We start from the raw sequence: 26101 nt of genomic DNA, 5'->3' as shown, positions 1-26101 counted from the left end.
ATTAGATTAGATTAATTTTTGTTATTTTCTAATGCATTTTTAAGAAGATGATCTTACTTAAAAGTGAAAGTACAATTACTAATAACTCTGCTATATTGTATTTAAATATACCCTAGATGTAATATTTTTTTATTTTTTATTATATGTAATTTAGATCATAATCTTATTATTTTATAATGATATACTATTTTACTGCATCGATGGATGTATACATACTATTAGAATTTTGTATAATAATAGTATGATAATGTTAATATCAAAAATAATTTAAAAAATAATTAGTCTCTTATTTCTATTTATCTATTTTATTAGAATTATATTCTATTATATTATAGGAACAGTTTGAAAAAGAAAAAAAAATTGCACCAACATACTGTGCAGATTATATACTAGCATTACCATTTAAATTACTAAACTAGATTTGTGAATGACAAAGAGCAAAAGAGAGAGACATACTTTTGACACAAAGATTGAAATTCCATTGATCAATCTTTTTTAAAATTAAATTTTATTTTATTTTGCATTGTCATACTAAAATGTTAACAATATCTATATCTAAGTCTTCCTTTGTCCCTCTTAGGTGAATTATTTATTGTTTCATTATTTAGTTACTTGAAATAGTATAATCCCAGAAATGATGACACTCCTGTCAGGATGGCCGAGTGGTCTAAGGCGCCAGACTCAAGTTCTGGTCCTCGAGAGAGGGCGTGGGTTCAAATCCCACTTCTGACAATAGTTTTTATCCCTTTTATATGAACGTCACTTTTCCTAAAAGAATTCATATAGGAAATTTAATAATAATAATAAAAGAGTAGGTTATTTATGATAATTTATTTCTTTTATTTTGGTTAAAATGAATGTACAAACAACAAAAAACATAAAGGGGAATTAAAAATCAAATCTAGAAAAAGGATTAAAAATAAATATTCAAGAAAAATGCAAAAAAGGGTGAAGAAAAGATCACTTGCAAAAATATAATAATTGATTAAAATATATAGTAAAGTAAACTAAATTTAAAAACTAAAGTATATAAAATAAAATCATAAAAAACAAACCTATGCAATGAAACAGAAAACACAAAATGAAAAACTCAAAATCAAATAAGACAAAAAATAGGATTAGACAATAAAATAGAAATGAATCTAAACAAGAGGTAAATAAAAAATTTATAGATAATGTGAATGAATTCAAATTATAGGATAATTAATAATTTGAAAATATGAAACAACATGATTAGCGGACTTCATAAAATAAAATAATAACTTATGAGTGTAAAATAAAGCAAAACATGAAGTACATAAAAGAAGAATAAAAAGGATAAATTTGGTAAAAATATAACTAAGAAGGTGCAATAAAATATATTAAAATAAAGTAAAATATAAATAAATCTAAAAAAATCACAAAAAATAGAACAATAATAATTGAAACCAATGCCACACGGAAAAATATCTTATCCATAGAAAGATGCAAATGAAATTCTAGCAATAGGATATAAGTAAGATTACACTAAACAATAAAAATATAGAATAAGAAATCAAAATAAATAATAAAACTTAAATAAATCATATTATTGAATTAGGAAATATTTTGGGGGTTTGGGGAGGAGGGGTGGGGATTGGAATTAATGGGTATATGGGAAGAAATATGGAGTGGTGTCAAATTCCTCCACCAAGCATCTAAGTTATCCCGCATTCCCTCTCTAACTTGAGCAACAGTCTTGTCACTCTTGTTGGACATCCCCTCAACCATTTTGTATTAAACTAAATTTTGATGGCTTTATTCAAGGCTAGACTTGCTTATCAGGTGAGTCGGGCCAAGTTTGGGTTGGGCTCAACCCTAGGTATGACCATAATTAGCCAGGCCCGAGTCAAGCTTGGCTCTATTTTCAGGCCTACTTTTTAGGCTTGAACTTGGTGGCTTTGGATTTCGGGTCAGACCTCAAGCTTTTTAGACTTTGGGTTGCATGCTTGAGAGTGGGAGCGAGGAGCAAGGAGCCGAGGATGATTCCATTCTGAAGAGTAGGAGGACGAAAGGATCAGCAAAGCCAAAGAAGTTAGAGGTCATGGTAATCTTGTCATCGCCGAGGATTGAGTTCCATCTCACAGGCAACAAGGAAACCCTCCCCCCCATTGTCGATGTCGGGGGGGGGGGGGGATTTCCACCTTGAAACCCTAAAGTCCATCTCATATTTAGTATAATCGGCGTCGAGGAAGAAGAGATTGGATTCATACCTAGGAAGAAGAGCTCAAATTTGGTGACATCGTTTAGCAAGAATGGTTTAGTGGGTTCGACCCGAACTCAGATTCTCATCGGCCGATGCTAAGCTCGGGGGCCCTATAGTGGTATCGGTGTCTTCTTGGCATCAAGGAAGAAGAGATCGGACTACGAAGACTCATGGTGACATGACAAGAGGAGGCAAGGGGCTAGATAGGTGGGGAGATGAGAGGAGGCTAGGAGTTGAGGAGCTGAGGAAGGGAGGAGGTGGTAGCTAGGGCTTAGGTTGGGCTCAAGCCTAGTCGATGTGCTCGAGCTTAGCCTCAGCCTAGCTTAAATTTTAGGCCTAGCCTAGCTCGTTGGTATTAAAAATTAGGTCCATGCTAGTCCAAAATGCTCTAGCCTCATGTAGGCTGGGCAGCCTAATCGAAATTTAAGCAAATTTATTCGAGGCAATGGTCATTGTGCGCTGGGTTCATAATCAGAGACCATGAAGGTGAATCTATATATGTAGCTACTATTAGCCTTATTGATAAAACAATTCGGCTATGACCTTCTCCATTACAATATTCTCATACGCAGGAATACCTCCGTTAGCCGGCTTTTGAATAAATATAAAAGAACAAGCGAAATTCCAAAATAAAAATGGATTGAATTTTATTTGTTCTGTGTCTGAAATGCATCTTGTCTATTCCTATCCTTCAACCCCTCTATACTTTTTTTTAAAGTTTTTTTAAAATTGGAGAGTCTTGACTAATTCGAAAGATCATTCGATGTAGTTGAAATTACTGAAATTTATCTTGTTCGGTCAAGTATAGAAAATTCCATGGAATTAAACTTGACCTTCAGGTAGCTTGGGACCTTAGTTTTTAAATTTGGACTACACCATCCAATTGGATTGGACATTTGATTATGCCCAATCGATTTTATTTTTCTAAAAGACTAGGGATGCATCAAATTGGCTAGACCCCGCAAACCCTGATCAATTTCTTTTGAAAAATTGATGACCCATTCGGTTCAAAACAAATCAGTAAATTGATATACAAGGATCAAAAGACCAAAATGTCCATTTTAAATCAATTCTATATCTATACTGAGGTCATTTTGGTCTTTTATCATTATAAATTATTCTAAATAAAATAAACACCCTAATCTCCTAAAATCCCATCATTTCTTTCCTAATTCCTTTTTCTTCTTCCTTTCTACTGGTCCTATTTTCTCTAATTATTGTCGACTACATCATCGATGGAATCGATGCTAGTTGTCTTTCCATTCTTGACTCTTAAGTCTGTCTCCTCTCTCTCCGGTCTCTACAAGCCCCTTATCCTAAAACCTTCCCCCATCATTGAGTTGTGTGATATTTAATAGCATATCCTTGTAATTTGGGATCGAGTTCATGTTTATGAGATAAAATTATTTTAATGAGGATTTGAGTGTTATTTTAAAGTTTACTTTTGAAAGATTGTAAGAACACCAATGGTTTGATTTATTTTCCAAACTTTAAATTATGTTTAGTGGATTGGGGATAAATAGAGTCCAATTGATTAGGAATATTCACCTAATAACCGAGGACCTCATTCAAAAAGACTAGTTGAAAGGTATTTTTAGATTTTTTGGCTCTTTTAGTGAAGATTTATTAGTTCATAGCCATTGTGGGACTAAATATTAGCTTATATACTCCTTCCATTTAAACCCTAGCAACCTCGCCAGGCTAAGAGTCCAAATTCATTCAAATTTAACCATAAGGATTATAAATCCAATCACAAATATCATAATCAGCTCGTTATTAGCCCCAATGGGCTGATGCTGTATTGTCTCCTATTCTACATGGGCTATGGTTCAAGTTTGCTTTGATATTATTTATAATAACCTAGGACCTAGTGCTATATCTATTTAGATGAAAAAAGATCCAACATGGGAATATGCTGCCGAGGGAAGGATTGAAGATAATTTTGCAATGTGAGATGATTTTGCAATGTGGGGGCATTAACAAAGTAAAGCAACATCTTGCTGGAGTGAAAGGCAATGTTGTTTCAGGTAAGAAGATTTTGGGAGATATCGGCTTTCATATTGGAATTCTTTTTAGGAAGGAAAACAAGCTAGGAAGGAAAAAAAGGAAACTGTGGGGAAGCAAATCCATACGACCAAAGTGTGCATCAATTTGGGGGTTATAAGCCTGATGATGATGACTTTGAGGAAATTTTTGGTCCACAAGATAAGAGAAAGGGCAAGGGAAGCCAATTAGTGAAAGGAAACGGAAGCCAATTAGTGGGCTTGAGAGCTTTTTTCCTAGAAAGAAACATACTCAAATTTCTAACAAAGCAAAGTTGCTGAGTTCTAAAAAATGGCATGAATAGGACATGGCAATTGCTAAGTGGTTTTATGATGCATGCATCCCGATCAATGCTGTTAATTCTTCTTTCTATTAGCCTGTGATTAAGAAGATAGAAAGTATTGGTACTAGATACACAATACCATGCTATCATTCCTTACAAGTTAAATTATTGGGGGGTTGTCAAGAAGGAAGCTTAGTTGATTATTGATTTTTAGTTAGACGTGAGTTGGATTTAACTACATCCAAGAATACTTGACTTAGTAAGAAAAAAATGTAATTTTGTCTATTGTCTTACTAATGATATTATACCATGATTTGCACTTTTTCCAAAATATATGAGATTGTTTCATTGTTAATTAATTCATTGTATTCAACTAGATCAACAGTGGAGTTTGTTCGGGCATGGTGCTCCAAATTTACGAAAGTTGGCAATTCGATTCTTTTTTTTTTTTTTGCTAAAAAAAAGGGAGCAGGGGGAGGAAGGGACAAGCCCAACCCCGCGTAGCAGCCCCCACTGGGCCCCCCACCCCGCTAGGAGAATGTTCGATGCGGGCAAACCGGGTCGTGTGTTGGGCACGCCGACCTATTTTACTTATATCCTCCCCACCCGTGAGCCGGCTTGGTTACCCGACCCGACCCTCCGTGTGAGTACGTCACACCTGGCACCACCCAGGCTATCAGCCGACCAGTAGCACTTCCAAACCCCGTGTCCAGGCGTGGAGCATTCGGTCCCCAAATTTAATCGACGCCCGCGCGTTTCGAATCTGGAACCACTTGGTTGGAAGTAAACGCCCCGTTCCAATTGAGCTACCACCTTGGTGGTGGCAATTCGATTCTTTGTAAAATAGCTTCTTCATTGGGATGTAATTAAAATTGAAGTGTCTTCAAATGTATACATAGAAAAAGAAGGAAAAAATTGGAGCACCAGAGGCTTCTTGATCTTGTATATGTTCATTACAATCTTCGTTTGCAAACTAGGTATAAAGATGAAAAATATATATACTATTTAATTCATTAGTTTTCTCATTATTTCATTATTCTTGCTTCCTTATTTCTAAAACATTGGTTTATGTGACAACACTTCTGAATGTTACCTATATTTTATAGGCTTGAATATAAGAAGAGAATATTATCTTGTTAATTATGAATGCATAGATAAGGTGGAATTTTGGGTAGTTGACGAAAACCTTGAACTAGAGTTTGATTACGAAAAGCTAGAAGATATGCTTGACAAAGAGCAAGAAAAAACAAGAGGGAGGGAGTTCTAATACACCATGAAGTTCGTGCATTGATGAATTTGTTTGATATTTTGGGATTAAATGAATGAGCTTAGCATGTTTTTGACAGGCCTAAGCTTGGTTTTTTAGTGTAGCGAGCTGAACCAGGTTAAAAATTTGAGCCTATCTCCAAATCGGCTAGGCTCGGATTTGCATCGCCCCACCTTGAGGCCGATTTGAGCCTAGTTATTTAAATTAATAAATATTATATATGCAAATATATGAGATCCTTTAAAAATTTTACAATATTTCATCCCTAACCTAACCCTTAAATCCCTAATCCCATTGCTTCCGGTTCATTTCATCGCTGATTAAGGAAAGACAGTGGCAGTGTCGCACCTTCTCCTCGCCTCAGTCGGACAACCCCACCCACACTAGGCCATTGGCCATTGTCCGCTAGTGAGGCCCCCACCCCTCAACCTGACAAACCCCACTGGCCATCGGCTCCTCGCCTCCTCACCTTCTTTTATCTCATACATCATGTGCCCTCTCGAAGTCCCGACTAAGCTCCCACAATCCTTGGATCAAGCATCTCAGACAGTGGATCTAGGCACACAACCAATGAATCCTATGAGAAGAGGATAGAAAACAATAAGGAATGGAGGCCAGGGAGAGGGAAAAAGAGGAAAAATGCGGAGATCTTGAAAGAAAAGAGGGAGGTTGGGGGAGAAAGAGGGAGGTGTGAAGGGGATGGGGAAGAGAAAATGTGGGTTTTGTTTTGATCTCGACGCTCGGCTCGGAAGCCCAAAGCCTGATGAGTAGCAGGCTCGGGTCCGGAAAGTAGGCCCGAGGGTTTGGCTTGGCCGAGTAGGGTCCAGATCTGATAAAATGGCGTGGTATCTTTAGCTAGCTGAATCTGGCCCAACCTGCTCGATAAGCAGGTCATGGACAAATCAGGCTGCGTGGATGCTGATCCAAAGCCCAAATATCGGCTCATGCGGGACTAAACCCGCCTACACCCGGACCAGACCGGGCCCCCTAGCAGGAGGCAAGATCACCTCACATTCCCAATTTATCTGGACCCTAATCCAACGTCGTCCCCACGCTCCTTGTCGGGGTTTTCCGCAGCTCGGGAGGGGGAGATAGAGTGGGGAGCGCCGGAGTCGAAACCTTAGTCGCTTCGATCCCACTTCGCCGCTTCGGCCATGGTAATCTCTCTTTTAATCTCCCCTTCTATTCCAATCGCGACCAAGATAAGAGATCTTAGTGTGATAGTTCTCCTTCTTGTGTCTGTCGACGTAAAGTTCGATTTTTTCATTCTTTTTTCGGTTTTTCCTCCGATTCCACGAAGTGTTTTATTACCTCATGGATCAGTTAGGGTTTTAAGCGGTTAATAGTTTCTTTGAGGTGAACTATGTGATAGTATGCTTGTATGTATGTAGTTTTAAAGTCTGATTTCGATGTGCTTCATGATTCGGTATTCCAGTAGTCGGTTTATTGCGTTTTTGGCCAACTTATCGATTGTCAGGAGTGAACCGCAAGATAATCTGCCTCTAGCTACTTTTTATTTTTATTTTTTTCTTTTAAGATTGTTGCAATAGTTTTCATATGTACCATTGAGCCGTGATCTTGATGTATGCTGAATGCATTATTGGGTTTTAAAGTTCGTTCCTAGTGTTACAGTATACCATTTTATTGCGTATGAATCGATTAGATTTCTGTACCGTAAAAAAGGAATCAGTTAGATTTGGAAGAGAATGGTTCACTGAATTGTTAAAGTAAATCGCATAGTTACCTTACTATATTTCCGCTCGTCATGCTTTTTTGTTGTTAGTTGTGGCTTTGATGTGTGTTGAATGAGCCCTGGGTTGTAGATTCACTTTTGTTATATGGTGGTATATTCTAGTGGGGTTTCGGATCTGAATCCTGAGGTATATGTAATAAGAATTCTTCTTCTTGGGGATTACCTATATAAGCTCTATTTGACAGTAATATTTATTTTCCATATCTCGGTGACATTTGGTCTTCTGAATTCTCTTTGGACCTGTTCATCAGTATTTCTATGTTTAGTGATCGAGTCCATCAACGACACCCAAGGGTGAAGGAGCAGCATACTTCAATCAGAAGTATGCCCCTATTTGGTGATGCTTAAACTTCTTTTTCTTCCCTGAATGGTGATTGATTACCGATACTATAAGCCTTGCAAATATTATAAAGGAACAAATTATAGACCCAGCTCTAAGCATCATTTAATTTGGTCGTACCCAGCATACGTTTTGAAAGGATTGCATCTCCTCTGCATGAAATAAGGGGAAATAGGAATGAAGAGGAATAATGAGGAAGTGACTTTGTGGAGAGGATAGTTTGTTCATTATATTTAAATATCTAACTTGTTTACACTAGAATGTCAACTTATACCATCTGAAAATACAGTCTTAGTGGGATAAAATTATCATATAATGTTGACATTCTTACATAAATTTAGTCTAATGCCCATTCAAGCGTTCTAGAGCTTAATGACCTTGGAACTGAACTTGTCATATTTAGGCATTAGCTGACTTCTCTCACTAATTGTAGTAACTCATTTTGGACAATACTCGACAAGTCTTCCTGTTAGAGCAACTTATCCAATTCATTATTCGTTGTGCTGTACTGCGACAAGCTGTATGGGTTAATGTCAATGTACAAGGACATTTTTCCAGCGGAGACTAAAAAGAAGTGAAGATTGGTCTCTTTTCTGAAACAGTAAATTAGGCTTTGTTGTACATGGCTGCTATATGTCTAAGTGAATGCCTGGAATCTGTTACTGATTCCTAATGCATGGCAATATTCCAGGACTATTTCCATAAAGTTGAGTGGTTCATATTTTGGTTTTGAGGAATCCTTTCCTGCTCTATTTTGTTATTCTCTCTTTGCTAATAGTTTCAATTCAACTACTAGACTTGGCATTATTTTTTTTTTCTATTCTTGATGTGATTGTCCTCTGTTCCTATTTTATCTTATTGCCAAACTATTAAAATAGTTTAAACTGTATTTAGATGTCATCATTAAATCGTGTTATTTAGTTGTTTTTCATATTGTTGAATAAAGTTATGATCTTAAGTTTGTAAATGCATTAGTATGAGATATTAAAAATTCTGTAATATAATGAATTTATTAGGATTTATGTTTGGCATTATTTTTTTTTTTCTAAGTTTGATGTGATTGTCATGTGCTCGTATTTAATCTCATTGCCAAACCGGTTAAATTGGTTTAAACTGTATTTAGATGCCCTCATTAAATCTTGTTATTTTAGTTGTTTTTTATGTTCTTGTATAAAATTATGATCTTAAGTTTGTAAATAAATGATTTATATCAAAAATTCTCTAATGTAATGGATGTATTAGGATTTAAAAGCAATTGGTTTGAAGCAGTATTTAATGTTTTGGATCATCTCTCCCTCTCACAATAGGGTCTTCTTTTTTGTCTCTTTGTTTGGAAACATATTAAAACCCTTTTGGCAAAATTTATGTACTTTGAAATTTAATATATTTGCTGTTCTTGAAATTCATTAGCACATAAACCCACTGTTGTATCCATACTTTTCATTTATAATGGATTCTGATAGTTTGAGGTTGCCTAGCGCAGTTAAACTCTTTGCTCACGATTAGATGTTCATCCAGTTTTCTGATCAATCCCAATAAAATTAATATGGTTTGTCGGTTGTTTTAGGGATACCCACACATGTGGAGGGAGAGAACAGTGGAAAGGGGATTCGGGCTACTATGAGTTATGGCTTCAGCAGCAGGCCCATAAGTTATCTAACATTGTTTGGTGAGGATGTCCTGTATGGTGTGGTCCATTGTTCAGCAGCAAGTGCCTTCGGTTTCTCACCTCATCCATCTTGCATTTCAAGTTAAATGGCCAAACATTCTGAGTTTGCAAATGGCATACGACCATTGGTTCAAGGCGTAGTTAAATTTGAGATGTAGACCAACTCAAATGAGCCCTTGCAATTTTTTCCTATGCACCATGTGTCCTCAAAAAACTATTACTATTATATCTTCCTTAGCCAATTTGGATATCCTCATTTTGCTAGTTCAACATTGTTTTAACCATTTTTTATCTCAGCCTCAATTCTGATTGATATAAGATAAGCAATTGCAATTTTCAAATTTTGATTGTTATTCTACCAGAATCTTTCTCAGCATAGTCGCACTGTGATTATGACTTAATCTTTCTGATGGGCTGGACATCTCTGTTATTTCAATTTTACAGTTAGCATCATTTTTTTAACAGAAACTTACCATAATCCTGACTGACTTGATTTATTTGTCTTTTGCATTTGCATTCTCAAACTAATCTTTGGCTCAATATTCATCCATCTCCATGATGATGCAAAATCCTTTTGTGATCTTGACTTCTTGATTCGCGGCACAATGTCAATTTAATGTTTTTTCCTGATGCCAATTGCAAGGGTCAGTTCCAACATCTAATTAGCTCTGTCGTTCTTCAATGATTTTGAATTAAATTTTGTTTACAGTTGCTATCAGATCAATTATCAGATTTTGGAACCTAATTCCAACATGTCTGCTGCATTCTCGACAGACAGATAATATAAAAATAGTTGCTTATTTAATTATTTTCTAGTTACATTTTCAGTCTGGCTTCTATTATTCAGCTTATTGATTGCCCTCAATCATGACCAAATTCTGTTTTGAATCCATATGCACTACTTTAACATTAATTGAATTTTGATTCTGGTAAAGTATTTATTTTACCTTCAATAACAGTTCTTTAATCTAATTTTAGTCCCAATTCATGACTGGATTTTGATCTGGGCAAGCAATTCTCATCTGAACATGTTTAATGCTATCATGTCATGCTTCATGACATTTTTAGGAAGCAGACTTAGTTTTTTTGACTTTAGACCAATCCATGGCTGATCTCTCCCATTATTCAATTTCAACCTTACCTTTTGAAGTAGCTTCAACATGTGCTCTGATATATAGGTTACAAAAGACAGCCCTTTTTAATTACGGTCTAAGAGGTTTCAGATGTCTTTGTTTTCGCTTCTCGTACTGGACAAAATGTGATGTTTCTCCATCTCCAGCAGACGCCTGCCCCTATCTTATTTGGAGGCATGTGAAGGTTCTACTTGGATACTATGTGCTTGGTACATTGAATTATTTGCTTCTGCAGTCTATTACAGTATTTGTTGTTATGTTAGTTTTATTATTAGCTTAGCTCCTATGTTTGCATGTAATGTTATCACTAAGATGGAAGTTGTTGGTTGCCAGAACGTCTGTTGCTATTTTAATGTAAAACTTTTGATCATCTTTTGTGGTATGTGCTTTAGCATATCATCATAAACTTATGGTCCTGTCTGTCCTTTTGACATGTTTCTGGGTGTTGTCTCATTTGATTGCTTTAAAATATCAAGTGATGCACTTTTTTGCAGCTTAATTAAAATTACATACTATCTATAAATCAGGTGAACGTTCCAAAAACAAAGAAAACTTACTGCAAGAACAAGGCTTGCAGGAAGCATACCCTGCACAAAGTTACTCAGTATAAGAAGGGTAAGGATAGTCTTTCGGCTCAAGGGAAGCGACGTTACGACCGGAAACAATCTGGTTATGGTGGGCAGACCAAGCCTGTTTTCCACAAGAAGGTATATCTCAGATTTCTCAAGTTTTCACATGGTAGTTGGAATCGTGTCCTCAAAAATTCTGTTTTTATTATTATTTAGGCTCCATGGAGTTTATGAATATACCTGAATAGAGCCCATTTGTTCATATTTATTTAAGCAAAAACTTTTTGTTACCTGAATTAAGCAGCAGTGAAGAAGGGGTGCTTTGGGAATTCTAGAGAATCTGGAAAGCACTTCTTGATACTCATTCCACTTTAACCTGGTTAAGACCATTCATGAATGGATCACATGGTTTATCTGAATGACGAGGAATATGTACCTGAACTTATTTGTCTGTTCAAATCTTCCAGCTAAAGATATCTAGGAACCAAACAGGCCTTTAGTGTGTGCGCCTGACCATCAGCTGTGACTCACCCGGTGGATTGAAGCCATAATAACACCTTTTGTTTCTTTCTAAAATTGCCTTCTGGCTTTCACATCCAATACTTGAAGTTACTGATCATTCTACTTGTTTTAACGTTGATTTAGTCTGGACTATTGGAGATGAACAATTGTAAAGGTCTAATTGATTGAATATAATGGTGACAAAAGTCACTATACGTATTTTATTGCAATTGTTTCATGTCAGGCAAAAACAACCAAGAAAATTGTGCTGAAGCTGCAATGTCAGAGCTGCAAGCACTACTCTCAACACCCGATCAAGGTGCTATATTCATAGCAGTACTTGCATCTATTTTTGTGGTTGGATTTTGCACTTTTATTTATCCTTTGAAATGCAATTTTTGTAGAGGTGCAAGCATTTTGAGATTGGTGGAGACAAGAAAGGCAAGGGGACATCTCTATTCTAGTTTGCTTTACTACACAATTATGGTGCTTCTTGTGCTTGACTGCATCTGGAAATGGTTTTGGGAGGCCTGGTAAAACTCTTTCATAATTGTAGTTTGACTTTAATATGCTTTTAGTTATGGCTTTAGTGTGTGGTTATTTGATAACCATGGGGAGTATATTTTCTAAGTTTCAATCTTCATTTATGTAGTGTATTTTTTCTTCCAAAGTGAACCGTCAAATGGACTTGTTTCTGGAAGATGTCATTTAACATATTTTAGAGATATAACTTGTTCTGAGTATGTTGGAAATCATCTTAAAATGTGTATATATGGAATTAGCCTGACCTATCGTATTTTATGTACTTTGGGTTTGACCATAAAGCCTGGGATGAGTTTGCATTGGTTGGATTTTGTTCATGTTAAATCATGAATTTTGGATATTTGCAACTTAATATTTTTGAGAAATTAAACCTGACCTAATATTGTTCTCTGATTGAGCTCCTTTCGAGCATTACCTCACAGTATAATTTCATGCGGAGTTATTTCAAGGTTTAAGTTGCCAAATGCGTTCAGATGATGAATTGAACAAGGCTTTGGAGCACCTGTTGTGAGCGAAATAAGTGTAGAGTGGGTAGAAAAATTCAGTACCAAATATATATATATATACACACCTGCCAGATTCTTCAATGCTTTGCTCGCACAAGCTTATAGGTGTTTTGATCTTGGATATTTGTTGTGAGTGAAAAAATTTTAGGGTGTGTAGAAAATGGAGTACCAGAAATGAGCAGAATATTTGTGTGATATATGTGGGAATGAGGACAAATCCAAAAAAAAAAAAACTTTATCAGCACGGTTAGCGGTCCTTATTTTTTAAGGAATGCCTTCACCCTTTTTCATGGAAGATGTCAAGATGAGAGAAGCCCATATCTGTTCGAGTAAAATGGGCATGAATGTGCAAAACAAACAAAATCATGGAAAATATCGGAAACTACGGATAGAAACTACGGAGATGATGCTTGATAAGCAAAGTAAGAAAGAAATCAGCACAACTTTATCAAGTTATGCGAAACAATCAAAAAATCCTCAACTAGTCTCTGAATTGCACAACTAATTTTGTTGTTCTATGTGGACTAAAGAATACTGTAGCATGGGCTTATTAGAATTGACCATAGACTAATCGTGGTGCTTATGATTAGATTTGAATGAATTTGGATCTTTAGTCAGAACTTAAATAGGAGAGTATGTAAGAATCTATGTGGATGCATGTTTAGTTCCACATCAGCTATGTACCAGATCTTGGATACTTATATAGAACCAAGAAATCCGAATAATATCTACGAACTAGTCTTTTTAGATGAGGTCCTAGATTGTTACAGGCAGGAGGAAACAATTTACATATAGAAGTTGCCCATTATGTTCCTCCCTGAATTGTTTCTAGCATAATCAAAATACCTTTATCTATGGTTGTTGGAAAGACAAGTGGTTGAAAATTGAGTTCAGAAAATGTTGTTGTACCATAGTAGATATGCGGAACAGTCCTAAAATGGAAAAAGCATAGCAATGTTTATGACTGGTGCCATAGTAAATATGTGGAACAGTCCTCAACTACCTAGCAGGCAGAGAGATCATATTAGCTGCCAAACAGAACAAGCTGAAAAATTTTGCATCAATGGAACCACTTATTCGTAACCACATTTTCTTTGCTAAATCAGATGGTCTTTGAACATAATAAGCTCTAACGAACAGCGTGAGAACCATAAAGTGCAGCTTCCGCAAGAATAGGTACCCAAAGAGTTTGTGCAGAGAGATCATGTTAGTTGCCAAACAGAACAAGCTGAAAAATTTCGCATCAAAGGAACAGCTTATCAACTCTTTATCTAATTAGGAAATCTAGCAGACCACAGCAGCGAGATGGCCTCTGAAATTCAAACAGGACAAATAACATATGTAAAATGTTGGTGGAAGCCATGGAATAAACTAATAACTCAGATTCTATTTTGGTTTCCGTTTTAACTGAACTTCATAAGAAAGGGGCAGACCAAATTTTCGGAACAAGAAATTCATCAGCTCTCTGTTAAATTCAAGAGTTCTTTTTTCTTTCAAAACAAAATCACGGGGGTTTCTTTTAAATTCTGAAATACCTTTTGTCAAAAGCACAATGAGAATATCAGAGTTGAAAACCTGGTTCAACCTTGAAAATGGTACCAATAATTCCTAAGAAAATAATCAAGTGCAGATCATGATGCTAAAACTAGTAAGCTCATTGGATCATCTAGGAAACTTCATATATGTCTATTAGTTACAAATACATAAACCATCAAATTCATGACAATAAGAACTTCTACTTGGTAAAATGGCTATGATCACTAGTTCCTATCATCTGGAGACTACCAAATGTTATAATAAATAGACAAATGATCATAAAATAGTCTACCCTACTCAATTTTTAAAGAAAAATCCAAACTAGCTCACCTAAGACTAAACGTCATACCGCTACTCTTTCCTATAATTTGCATTATCTTTAAACATAATACCACTACTGAATGACCATATTGAATCAATTTCCTTAAGAAAGAACCTCCCATGATATCATTACGTGTTCATGTAATGATGCCGAATGAGACGGGTATCTAGTAAGTAGCAATCTGAAAGTAAAGCATGCAAAACTTAGTTTGAAGGTTCTCCAAAACACCCAAAGAACTTTATCTCAAGCACTAGCCACAATTAAAACCGAAACAATAACACAATTAAACCAATACAATTGAATTTAATTAAAAAAATAATCAAGCACTCAGCATGCAAACTTATAACAATCGGCTCCAAACCTATACGATAAAATACCCAGTAGAAAAAATGAGTGACACCATTTCAAACATAAGGATTGATCTCAATCCAATATCAAAATTATGACAAGAAATAGAAAAAAAGGAGAAGGCAAATTCAGGAGTGTCACACATTGTCGTAGAATTCTTTCAGGAGCCCGCCGTACTCATCATCTTTAACACCTAATTCCTCCTTGCTCTTCTTCACAACCACGGGGTTATAAATTAAGAAACCAAGCTCGCTGTTATAGATGAAGAACAGCAAATTAAGGAGGTGATATGGGTTTAGAGAGAGAGCAAGAACTTGGAAGAAGTGGAGGAGACTTAGCTCTGAGAGCGGGCACGTCGGAGCACTGGATTTGGTGACAAAGGCCGAAGGTAGTTGAAAGTTGCATTATACTGGATTTGTTTGAATCTAACCTAATTCTAACTTAGGAGCTTTAGGTATGGAATCAACTAGGGAAGAGGAGGACCGGTCGATGGATGAGAGCATGCCCCAGCAGCCTCTCCTCATTGCCAAATCCACTATAGGGCATCGATTAAAAGAGATAAGAGAGGTTTTAAGGACTCACAAGGGTGGCCATAGGTGCTGCAACTCGTGCAGTTGTTAGCCTTAGGTGATGGAAGAGGCAGCTATCACGGGGATGTTTTGGCTGGCAGGCTGGATGGTTTGAACTGCTTGTCGGGGTGGGAGGGTTTAATTGAAGAAGGAGAAGGAAGAGGAGGCGAGTTTCTCGTAGGTGAGCACGAAGAGAGTCCGGATGTGTAGAGCTTCACGGTTTCTTGGTGCTAGGGCTCTGGTCGGAGGTGGGACTCGGGAGAGGGCTTGGAGCCTGCACATGGATGGGCTTCTCGGAGGTGAGCCGGATGGATAAAGCTTCACAGTAGGAGGCGAGCGAGGGCTTGGAGGCTGCTTGGACGAGCATCTGAGAGAGAGCTAAAGGGTCGACGACTATTCTCTCTAGACTCGGATCACTCTTGCCTCAACTAATTAATTGGCTCCAGCTGTACTTATTCTCACAAAAATCAGAACATGGATGCACACGACAGCAAACTTTTTTTATAATAAAAACAAGGGAATTGTAGTTGCCTATTACTAGCACGTCTATTAGATGCCATTGTAACAAGTCTAGTATCTATTAATTTTCTTACCTCTATGATATTATATCATCAATTTCGGTAAAAAATTATCAAACATAAGAAAAAGTTTAAATTACTGATACTTTTCTATGTGCTGATGAAATATAATATCGCTATTTCAATAAATTGGTATAGTGACTATTGCTAGGGTGGACAGTTACTTTATTGTGTGTCGCCAATGAAATTAATTTATTTTTATCTTTAGTTTATCCTTGCTTTTATTTTTAAATTTTAAATTTTTATTTTTTTAGTAGGACTCTAATTCATCAGTAGAAGTAGCAATAAAGTATTTCGATCATAGCTCGGACTATACCCTATCTTTCCTTCTATTGAATGGGGCGGTGTTGCGGTAGCAAAATTTCTTGATGGTCAAGGCACCTGCATCTACACTACTTTAATTATTATCCTTTCATTATCTTCTTTCCAGCTAATTTGGCGCTAGTGGCACACTTATGCACAAACTAGTCATAAGACCTGTCACCCTTCTTCTAACCATCCTAGTACGAGAAAAGAGGCTAACAAGCTTGCTGGGATGCTTGTCTTTCCCTCTAGATGGAAAAGAGTAAGGAAACAAGTTCTTTGGAATGCTCTATGGGACATTATTGCATAGCTATTATCATGCCACTGCACCCAGAGATCAATGAAGCAGTTGCAAGTAAAGTGGCTGCTATACTAAAGATATTTATGGAGCGATACATGGTATTCTTGTTTCTGATGTTAAAATAGGTCAAGAGACTTCATTTTGTTATTGGAAGCCGGTATTATAAGCCACAATATGTTCCGACATACATTGTGGTGGAATTAGTCGACTCTATTTTCATGACGGATTAATTGGCCTATTAATCTTTGTATGGAAATATCGAGGTCTTTGAGGAACCTAACTTTGGGGTTTTAGCTTATCATTAAAAAGAGGTTGAAGACTATCCTATAGAGTCCTTAATTAGGATTCACTGGTCGAGGCAATGCGGAAGTTCCACCAACAAGTGCAGGGTTATACCAAATGAAACTAGGAGTGGATATTTTGGTCCACATTAGATCGACACTTAGAGCTATTAGGAACGGGAATCTATAGTCATTGTTGGAAAGGTCGGTAATCCTGCACCGACAGGGGTCTCTGATGGTAGAATCGATCATTCTGTAAGAAATGAGTGGCAGTAATACAGTGGGCTTATAATATCGGCTATTCCCATTATAAGGGCTAGGGGCAACCTTATCAATGGATGCCATTTGTTTTTTTTACTTAGTGCATGTACTAAGCCTAACAATGGAGGGCAACATTACAATGAAAACTTTGACTCGGTTTGGGGGATTTAGTGATTCGAATAATCGGAGATCCACGTATTCATCATGACTGATGTCTAAGTTCACCACCGATATCCGTGGATGGTTCCAAGTTCGATCCATAAGTGGAAGTTAAAAATAAATAAAGTATTAGAAGTAGCAATAAAGTTCAGTGGATGGAACAGATTCGCTCGTTGCTTTCAAATAAAAGGATGATCCATTGCTCTATCAATGGGTACAATGTGCAAAGGAGTTTACAAATTTCTGGCTGTGCTCTCTCTCATGTTGTAACTGTTCGGTGAACTCATCAACCTTGCTTATTTTGTCTAGAAGGGAAGGAAACCGAGACATGCAACCTTGGAGCCGGCACGTGCTTTGACCAAACCATGGAGTTTTGTCTCATGTATCCTCTCCTCCTCTGTTGGATTCACTTTTAGCACTTTCAACATGATGCGAGCCTCTATCAGTTGAGCCTCCAGAGAGGTAATCAAATGCTCTATCAACCTGATCTCATTTGAGAAGCTGTCGCATGTCTTCTGGGATGGTTGGATTTCATTTTTTAAGATAGTGATGTCGAGCTTGAATTCATCATTTTGCGAATCCCTTTGCTTGACTTCTTTGGTCTCTGAGGCAATGGTTTAATGCATCTAGAAAGACATTGAAAGCCAGGTCCTTAAATCAGTCGAGTTCACCATCTGATCAATAGGTAGATCAGAGGCTTGCTGTAACAACCTAGGACCTCACACAAAATGGCTAGTCGAAAGTTATTATTTGGGTTCCTTGATTCTGTATAAGTACCCAAGATCTACCCAGCGAATAATCGATATGGGACTAAACACACGCACGCACGGATCCTCACATACTCCTCCCGTCCAAGCCCTGACGTCCTCGTCAGGTTAAGGGTTCAAATCTGTTCAAATCTAATCACAAACACCACGATTGGCCCGTGGTCAGCTCCAATGGATCCGTGCTGCAGTATCCCCTAGTCCACATAGGTTATGGGCCGGGTCCGCTCTGATATCATTTGTAACAACCCAAGACCTCACCCAAAATGGCTAGCCGGAAGGTTATTATTTGGATTCCTTGATCCTGTATAAGTACCCAAGATCTACCCAGCGAATAATCGATATGGGACTAAACACACGTCCGCACGGATCCTCACACTTGCAGTGGAGTGTTGACTATACTGCAAATCTCGGCTATTCTTCGAGGACTGGCTGAGTCATCAAGATGCAAATAAGTGAATTCCCAAACGGTTCTTCTAGCTTTCAAGATTTCTACTAAAGGACTTGATGAAGTAAATGCCTTGGTTGAAGGAGGCATGGTGGAATGTGCTGCAAGCCTAGCTAGCTTTCACCTAGGCCAGCAAGCTGAAGATGGATTGGCCACGACATTGCTAGTCTGCAAAGAGGGATAGCTCATTAGATTGAGGTGGAATAATATAGCATAGAGTTGACTATATACCTTGGCCTCTTGGCTGGCGGTTGATGAGCTTGAGAGTGATGGTTTGGAAATTGACTTCGGGATTGGATCCGTGCAAGAAATAGCTATTGTATCAGCCTAGCTACTTTAGGTCACTATTTATAGGCCTTGTTGGTTTGATTTTGGCTCTAGCTGAGGCTCATGTGGTGACTTAGTCTGTGCTGGCTGGTGAGTTGGATGAGTAAGGCCTTGCGATGGCTGGTCAGGAAGATCAGTTGGATCGTGCAAAGGCTGATCTAGAAGAGTGATGGAGGCCTACGAGGGTTTGTCGTGTAACTCGGCAAAAACTTCACAAAGCTCCGCCACTTCTTTCTGAACTTCATCTTTGGGAGACTCGGACAGTAGAGAAGAGGCGATGTCAATGGGGCCATCAACAATAGGGACACTGATAGTAAGAGTTTTGAATCTTTATCCTCTTGGATCACTAAGAGGTCAGAAGGCCCCTTGCTGCTCAGGCTGCTGACTCACTTTCATTTTGACATGCCACTCGGCGACCGTAGATTAAGACCTTTTACTAGAGTAAATCAAAATCACTGTGAAGAATCTCTACTGAATCCAACTAGGGAGTAGAGAGAGAAAGTTTGGTAGAGAAAGAAAGTCTAGTAGAGAGAATCTTGGACCGAGTTCAATCAGGAGTTTTGTTTTGGTTGTCAATGGAATGGTCAACCTAAATCAATTAACATGTCTGGCCATAAATCAAGAGAGAGAAACTTTGTAGAGAGAGAAATAAGAGAGAAAATAAGAGAGAGAAGCTAAACTCTCTCTTTCCTAAGAAAGGTCCTAGTAATTCCATCATGTTCCAGGTGGTTATGGCACATCGTAGGGTGTTACGCCACATCAGTAAGTTGTTACAGCATGATCCAAGTTTGTTGGGATATGATTTACCGAAGATTCAGGCTATAAATAGGCCCAAAGATCCTTTGTGAAAGATAAGAAATAAAGAATGTCTTAATGGCCTAATATTCGATAAGAAATAAAAATTTTATAGTATTTCGGTGCCAAACCTGACACTTACATCTACTCCCGGAGAAATCTTTCTTAGAAATTCTACTATAATCTTTCCAAGATTACAACTTGATTGTTTAGACAGGTGCATGCTCAACCTAGTTAATTTTTATAGTTAATCAACCAAAACCTCCTCAATTAAGCCACTATGTTTGAATACAATCTAATTCTAGATTTGGATGGACCTTTTTTCAAGTTTCAATTCTTGAAACCTGTTAGAACAAGGAGTAATAAATTTACAAATAGAAATAGATAATGCTCCTCAATGAGCTGATTGTGACTTGATGGAGCTCTTGAGGATGGAGTGATTGGCCTTGAATAATGCTCTGAAGCTCAGCATTGAAAGCTCTTGGATGTGGAAGATATGATCTTTGAGGCTCACACTTAATGCACTTCTTTTTGTCAGTCCTCGTTAATCCATTCTCCTCATTGCTTATCTTCTTTGGGTGTTCCCATACATTTATACTTTCAAAAGGTTGTTGCAAGATGTTTCTAGTTGTTGGAGAGGCTGGAAGAGTTGTTGGAGGTGAATATGGCCATTCTGGTTTTGCAGAAAAATTAGTCATTACTGTTGTCAGGTGTAGATGGGTCGACTCGACTTCTTTAGGTGTCGACTTATGATGTTTAGGGGTCGACTCGTGATGTTCAGGGTCGACTCGTGGAAGCTTTTGTTTTCGTTGTGCTTTGTCTTTCGCCCGTGCTCATTATTGGGGTCAATTTGTTTATCTTTAGGGTCAACTCGAGTTTGCTTGGGGTCGACTCATGATCCACTAGAGTCGACTCATGGAAGAATTGGTTTTGATTGTCTTTTGTTTTCTATTTGCACCCATTTTAGGGTTGACTGAACTTATGCCTGGGTCAACTCGTGCTCGGCAAGAGTTGACTTATGATCCTCTAGGGTCGACTCATCCACTTCAAAAACTTTCAGAATTCTTCAAAAAATTTCTTCAACTTTGAAAATTATTCTTCTAAATTTCTCCAACTTTTCAACCTCATTTAGCTTCCCATAAGACAAATTTAACTTTCGAATACTATAAAATTATTAATATTATACTCAAGCATTTTGTACTCATCAAATTCAATCTATTAAGTCAACAATCCTTCGCCATGAATTTAGTGATTCGGCGATTCTTTGTCATAGATCGGGCAATCACAAGCACCTTTACTAAATTATATATATATGATTAATTTATGAATTTAGTGATTCCTCTACATACACACACACATATATATATATATATATATATATATATGTGTGTGTGTGTGTGTGTGTGTGTGTGTGTGTGTGTGTGTGTGTGTGTGTATATGTCCTAGTTACTAAATTAATCATAATTAAAAAGTGTTTTAAAAGGAACAAAAGCAAGAAGGAGGAAGGAACCAAAAAATCTATAGAAGTCGAGGAAAACATCTCCAACTTCAAACCATTCTAAACTTTGGACCATGGTCATGCATGTTGTAGGCAACTGTCACTTCCAACAGCCAACAAACACTGGGGAGATATCTTGGAACTGGCACATGCCTGACCTCAATGCACCCATCAATTTACAAGCTACACTACTACGACGTTACTCTTCTTAGTGTCTTCATATCTGAATGGTATACCTTCTAGTCTCGCAGGTAGTATAAACTTGGTCCATTGGAATCCCGTAAAGACTGGCTTCGAAGCAGTGCCCTCCTTGATACACCTACAATTAAGAAAGAAGCGACTTTTACTTCCATGATATCTGGCTAGAAATCTCACTCACACCCATGGGCTACAGAAAGACCACTGGTACATAAATGAATGAAATGATTGGATTAGTTTTAGTTCTTAGCTTTGAATGAACAAAAATTCTAAGGTCGTAAATTTAAAACAAAGACTCGCAAATATCAAAGATCTACAACTTTTTAGCACAGAGAATTAAAAAAAAAAATATGTAGATACATCAATCAAGTTATCATTATCTTAGCATATCCAATTACCCTTCTTTCATGCGCATTACACGATCATCGCGTGATATATTCCTCTCTTCTAACCACCTGATCAAGTCTGGAGGCAAATCTTGGTCGTTTCGTTCGATGTCAACTACAATGGAGTCATCTACAAGTTGGGTCACTTCTGAATTATTGCCTGTCATCACCAACACTCTTAAACCAGAATATGGATCAGTTATCTGAAACTCGACCACATGCCTCTGCCAAAGATTTAAGAACAAATTTAGAGAGTTGGGCAATTTGAAGTAACCAAGGAGAGCAGATATGTATGATTATCTCAGCATCCAATTAAATATCTATATAGTTATCTATATTACACATTCCAGCTGCTAGTTCTGGTCATCAAATCAGATCCTATGACAACATTTTAGATTGCTTCACCTCCACTGATCTGAGTCCCCAGGAAAAGCAGCGATGTTGGGGATTTGCAGCCCTCGAGTGCCAACCCCTGTATTCATATAAACTGGCAGATGTGCACACGCATCTGGGTACCTTCTGAAAAGATGACACTAAAGAAGCACTTGTACAAGCTACCACCTGCAAACTTATTGAATATAACTAAACATGAAACCATATGATAAAACTGCTAAAGATATTCAAGTTATTATGATTTTTTTAGTTCCTGTAATAAACGGCAGTAGTTGTAAATATGAGTAGCCGACTAAAAAAGACACTGAAGAATCCAATAGCAGAGGAAAAAGGGAATCTAAAGAGCAAACAGTTATGGCAATCTTTCAGCTATTCAGCCTATTTTAGCAGCAAAACCAACACCGAATGCCGTAAGTGAAGTCGTTAAGGACACTTTCTTTCTCTATCAGTAAACCAAAAGCAATTAAGAAAATCCACATATAATGAATGGGAAATGTTTTAGGCAGCCTGCCCTGTTTGTGCAAATGATAGGTTGCCTGGCCTACTTAGTGCTGGCTTTGCAAATTAGCTTTCAATCAGCTCCCGTCTATAAAATCAATCTTTACAATTTGCACTAATCTCTTCGTGTTGCCTAGCTAAGGGAAGTTTTCATGAATTGGCCACAATAAATTATGAACCTTATATTTCCTCTGTAACTATGAGGTTCTCTAATACCCAAACTAGATGTCTGCTTTACACTAAAATTTGGAAACTTCATAATGTGCAAATAGAGGTCCATAGATGAGAACAAGAATTTTCTCCGCAAGAAAAAAGGAAAAGCCAAACAGAGATTTGCAATATTGGAAACCGGTGCATATCCTCATTCTTAAATTGGAAATTCAAAGTTTTTTGAACACACAATGGAAACTCAATTTTTATTGGAAAAACCAGTAGTGACACAAAACCTGAAAATTTGCTTTGGATAAACTTCAAAAAGAGAACTAATGTTACATTTCCCGGTGGGAGCTAGCTTTGTCTACAATCATGAGTCTTCTACTACATATTCTAGAATGAGCATAGAACTGAGTTTTTCTATCCACTTCTATCCTCATTTACATTCTTTGCTGTAACATAGAGTTAACATTAACATTAGATACTTCCATCCAGCTAATGCATACTCGCTCTTCAATGTCCCTAAGTTTCCATCATAACTTGATAAGCAGGGTAAGAACTCAGCTAAATTGAAGATCAGTTTCAGACATTAGTTCATAGCTAGAACTGTATCACATTGATGTTTTGTTTGTGATTTTGACATTTCGCCATTTGTATAAACTCTATGTAGCAGTAGAATTGCAAATAATGACATTAAGTTGTACAACATTTAGATTCACCTGATCTAACTAGAGATATAACAAAAATTCAAGAAGCCTCAGCAAAAAAGAAAGCGTCTATATTGAAGAATTGGTTTTCATTCAATCAGTGAAATGTTAGCCATCAAAATGAAAAATCTTAATCATGTATGTAGAAAATACATACCCTAGTGATCTTGAATTCTATTATGGCTTTCCTTCCGCAACAAGTATTCCAAATGAAAAGTGCTGCAACAACAACAAATAAAGGGTTAACAACAACAAGAAGGATTACTTTGAGAGCAAAACGAAGAATACATGCACCATCCCATCATGAATGATAGAATCACAGGCTGCAATATTGACTTGGTTAAACTGCTCATGAAATAATTATCATCCTACTTGCCCAGATCATTGACAGTTCTTTTGTGTACATAGGAAGTGCTATGCATCTTCTTTGACATCACGGAATCCAAAGGGGCAGACACATTTTGGGGTATGCCACAAAAATTGAGTGGCTGAGAGTGTGCAGAAGTGACCAGCAGTCCGGTTGGAGGAACGTAATTTTTGCAAGCCATGGCCTTGGTTTTTCTAGGATGACGAGCAGGCAACTCTCGAATCAGTTCGCCATGTTGGCCATAAACTAGGGAGTTGCATTTTTTCCTATTTGAGCTTTTAACATAGTCAAGCATGACGGGTCCTGATTGAGAGTTGGCAACTCTGATCCGGTTCTTGAAAAAGCATCTGGAATAGGAAGAAACTTCCCTGACTTCGGTTCATCGACAGGAATGTAAAACATTTTACCAAGTTCTCCAGATTGTCTAACATCGCCACCACTGTATGGCATGGATTTAGTGCTCATTGTTTGGCACTTCTTGGGCTTCTCCGGGCAGCCTGAGACAAACACACCGTGCAGAGTTGATATGTTGGATACCTGGAATCCATCTGATTAGATTGAATGCTCCACGAGACCCTAACAGGCAGAAGATACTGCAGTATGTCTGCTGGTTACAGGAACAAGGGTCGTGCAAAAACGTTGCTCCTGGATGAAACTAAGGATGATCTGGAAAAAAATGCACCTGAAACTCATTATAAACAAATCCATAATCGTAAAAGCTCAAACCATTCACGTTGAAATGTAAAACAACATGCCCAGGAAGAAGATTAGACAGTTTTTGCTTGTGCTGGATGGACTGAGGCTTGTGTTTGTGGCTATAGTTTCTGCATGCAATATGAGATTGAACGATCAAAAGAGAATAACAAAAATATACATCTGTCAATGCACATGTGCACATGTATGGATGTATGTTCGTATCTATGTATCTATGTATGTATAGATATGACAACATAACTAGCCTGCACAAAATTAGCGCACGAGAGAAGCAAAAGTACTCGCTTCACAACACCATTCATGAGTCCAGATCCTACATCAATATAGGGATCTCTATCAATATAGAGATCTCTATCATCTAAAATAGCATCCTTGTTTTTCTTATGGTGAAAAAAAGAAACAGAAGTGTTCTCCAATAAGTTAGAAGAATACCTTTTTCCTCAACAAAAACATTAAGAGAGAGCTAGAAGAATAGGATTTCTTTCTTTCTTTTTTCTTTTTATTTGAGCAATGAAAACTAGAAGAATGGTTGCACAGAATATAGAAATCAAGAAGTGGTAAAAACTTAATAGCATATGATTAATTTTGATAACTAGAATTAATTGACAGAAAAATATTCATAGGATACAAGAAGTACTTACTCGTGGATTGGAGGCATTCTCGTTTTCTTTTTTTTTTTTTTTTTTTTTCAGAATAATGAAGGCATTCATATTGCACTACATGAAAAACAAGATTTGGCGACGCTTTTTAAGGCCTTTACCGACGCTTATAAGCGTCGGTCTGTTTCCTTTTGACGCTTTTAAAAGCGTCGCCAAAGGGTCGGCTATGTCAGAGTGGAAAAAAGAATTGCCGACGCTTCTAGAAAGCGTCGCTAAGGTGGTTTTTAGCAATGTTTATTAGCGACGCTTTTAAGCGTTGCTAAATGGATAGTTATAAATATTTTCTTAAAAAAATATTTTAAAAAAATATTTTGAATCAGAGACTCGATTCCTCCCCAATTTCCTCTCCGCCTCCTTCATCGCATCCCTCAGATCCCACAGATGCCCCATGCTCGCGCTCAGATCCAGCGGCTCCATCTGCACCACGTCAACCCCCTCGATGCCGGCGATCACCTCAATCTCTGCCAGCCCCGCCGCCATCCCCACCTGGCACATCACCAGTAGCTCCTCGTCAACCCGCGCTAGGTAGCCATCGTCGATGCCGTAGGCGGAGGCGCGCACCACTGTGTCGGCGAACCCGCGGACGCCGCGCGGCGGGAAACGGCAGAATGAGACGGCGAGCTTGGCGCGCCGGGGGACTCGATCATGGGGAACATGAGGCCCTAGGGGCCGGATGGCCGGGGTGCGATCGCCTCTCGTTGCCAT

General features: G+C 37.7%; 2 protein-coding genes and 1 non-coding gene across 6 annotated transcripts; 2 read left to right on the top strand and 1 right to left on the bottom strand.

Moving 5' to 3' along the window:
• Positions 1–648: 648 nt before the first annotated feature.
• Positions 649–732, top strand: TRNAL-CAA. Its single transcript has one exon. It is a non-coding gene; the product is annotated as a tRNA-Leu (tRNA).
• Positions 733–6818: 6086 nt separating this feature from the next.
• On the top strand, positions 6819–12606 carry LOC103723197 (60S ribosomal protein L44-like). Of its 4 annotated transcripts, none has more exons than XM_039118935.1 (5): positions 6821–6974; positions 9478–9660; positions 11240–11419; positions 11990–12101; positions 12187–12606. In XM_039118935.1, the coding sequence occupies exons 2-5, from the start codon at positions 9586–9588 to the stop codon at positions 12201–12203; spliced, it is 384 nt and encodes a 127-aa protein (XP_038974863.1). In that variant the 5' UTR covers positions 6821–6974; positions 9478–9585; the 3' UTR covers positions 12204–12606. The 4 variants fall into 4 exon arrangements, with proteins under 4 accessions (XP_038974866.1, XP_038974863.1, XP_038974862.1 ...); XM_039118934.1 differs by having other exon boundaries at positions 6850–6974; positions 12027–12101; XM_039118938.1 differs by lacking the exon at positions 9478–9660 and having other exon boundaries at positions 6819–6974; positions 12027–12101.
• Positions 12607–21287: 8681 nt separating this feature from the next.
• On the bottom strand, positions 21288–26101 carry LOC103723203 (uncharacterized membrane protein At1g16860-like). Its single transcript, XM_039118933.1, has 6 exons — positions 25721–26101; positions 24561–24678; positions 23814–23875; positions 22311–22466; positions 21918–22129; positions 21288–21640 (listed from the first exon to the last, which is right to left on the bottom strand). The coding sequence occupies exons 1-6, from the start codon at positions 26099–26101 to the stop codon at positions 21505–21507; spliced, it is 1065 nt and encodes a 354-aa protein (XP_038974861.1). The 3' UTR covers positions 21288–21504.

This window comes from Phoenix dactylifera, unplaced genomic scaffold (assembly GCF_009389715.1).
Source record: "Phoenix dactylifera cultivar Barhee BC4 unplaced genomic scaffold, palm_55x_up_171113_PBpolish2nd_filt_p 000451F, whole genome shotgun sequence".
Taxonomy (NCBI): Eukaryota; Viridiplantae; Streptophyta; class Magnoliopsida; order Arecales; family Arecaceae; genus Phoenix; species Phoenix dactylifera.
This window is presented reverse-complemented; position numbering and strand designations above follow the sequence as displayed.

Excerpts from the sequence above, each read along its gene's own strand:
- LOC103723197 (XM_039118934.1), top strand. The coding sequence starts at position 9,586 with ATGTCCTGTATGGTGTGGTCCATTGTTCAGCAGCAAGTGCCTTCGGTT. Across the intron at positions 9,661-11,239 it reads TCATCCATCTTGCATTTCAA|GTGAACGTTCCAAAAACAAA; the intron begins GTTAAATGGCCA and ends TCTATAAATCAG. Across the intron at positions 11,420-12,026 it reads AGCCTGTTTTCCACAAGAAG|GCAAAAACAACCAAGAAAAT; the intron begins GTATATCTCAGA and ends GTTTCATGTCAG.
- LOC103723203 (XM_039118933.1), bottom strand. The coding sequence starts at position 26,101 with ATGGCAACGAGAGGCGATCGCACCCCGGCCATCCGGCCCCTAGGGCCT. Across the intron at positions 22,130-22,310 it reads GGGGACTCAGATCAGTGGAG|AGGCATGTGGTCGAGTTTCA; the intron begins GTGAAGCAATCT and ends AATCTTTGGCAG. Across the intron at positions 21,641-21,917 it reads GTAATGCGCATGAAAGAAGG|GTGTATCAAGGAGGGCACTG; the intron begins GTAATTGGATAT and ends TCTTAATTGTAG.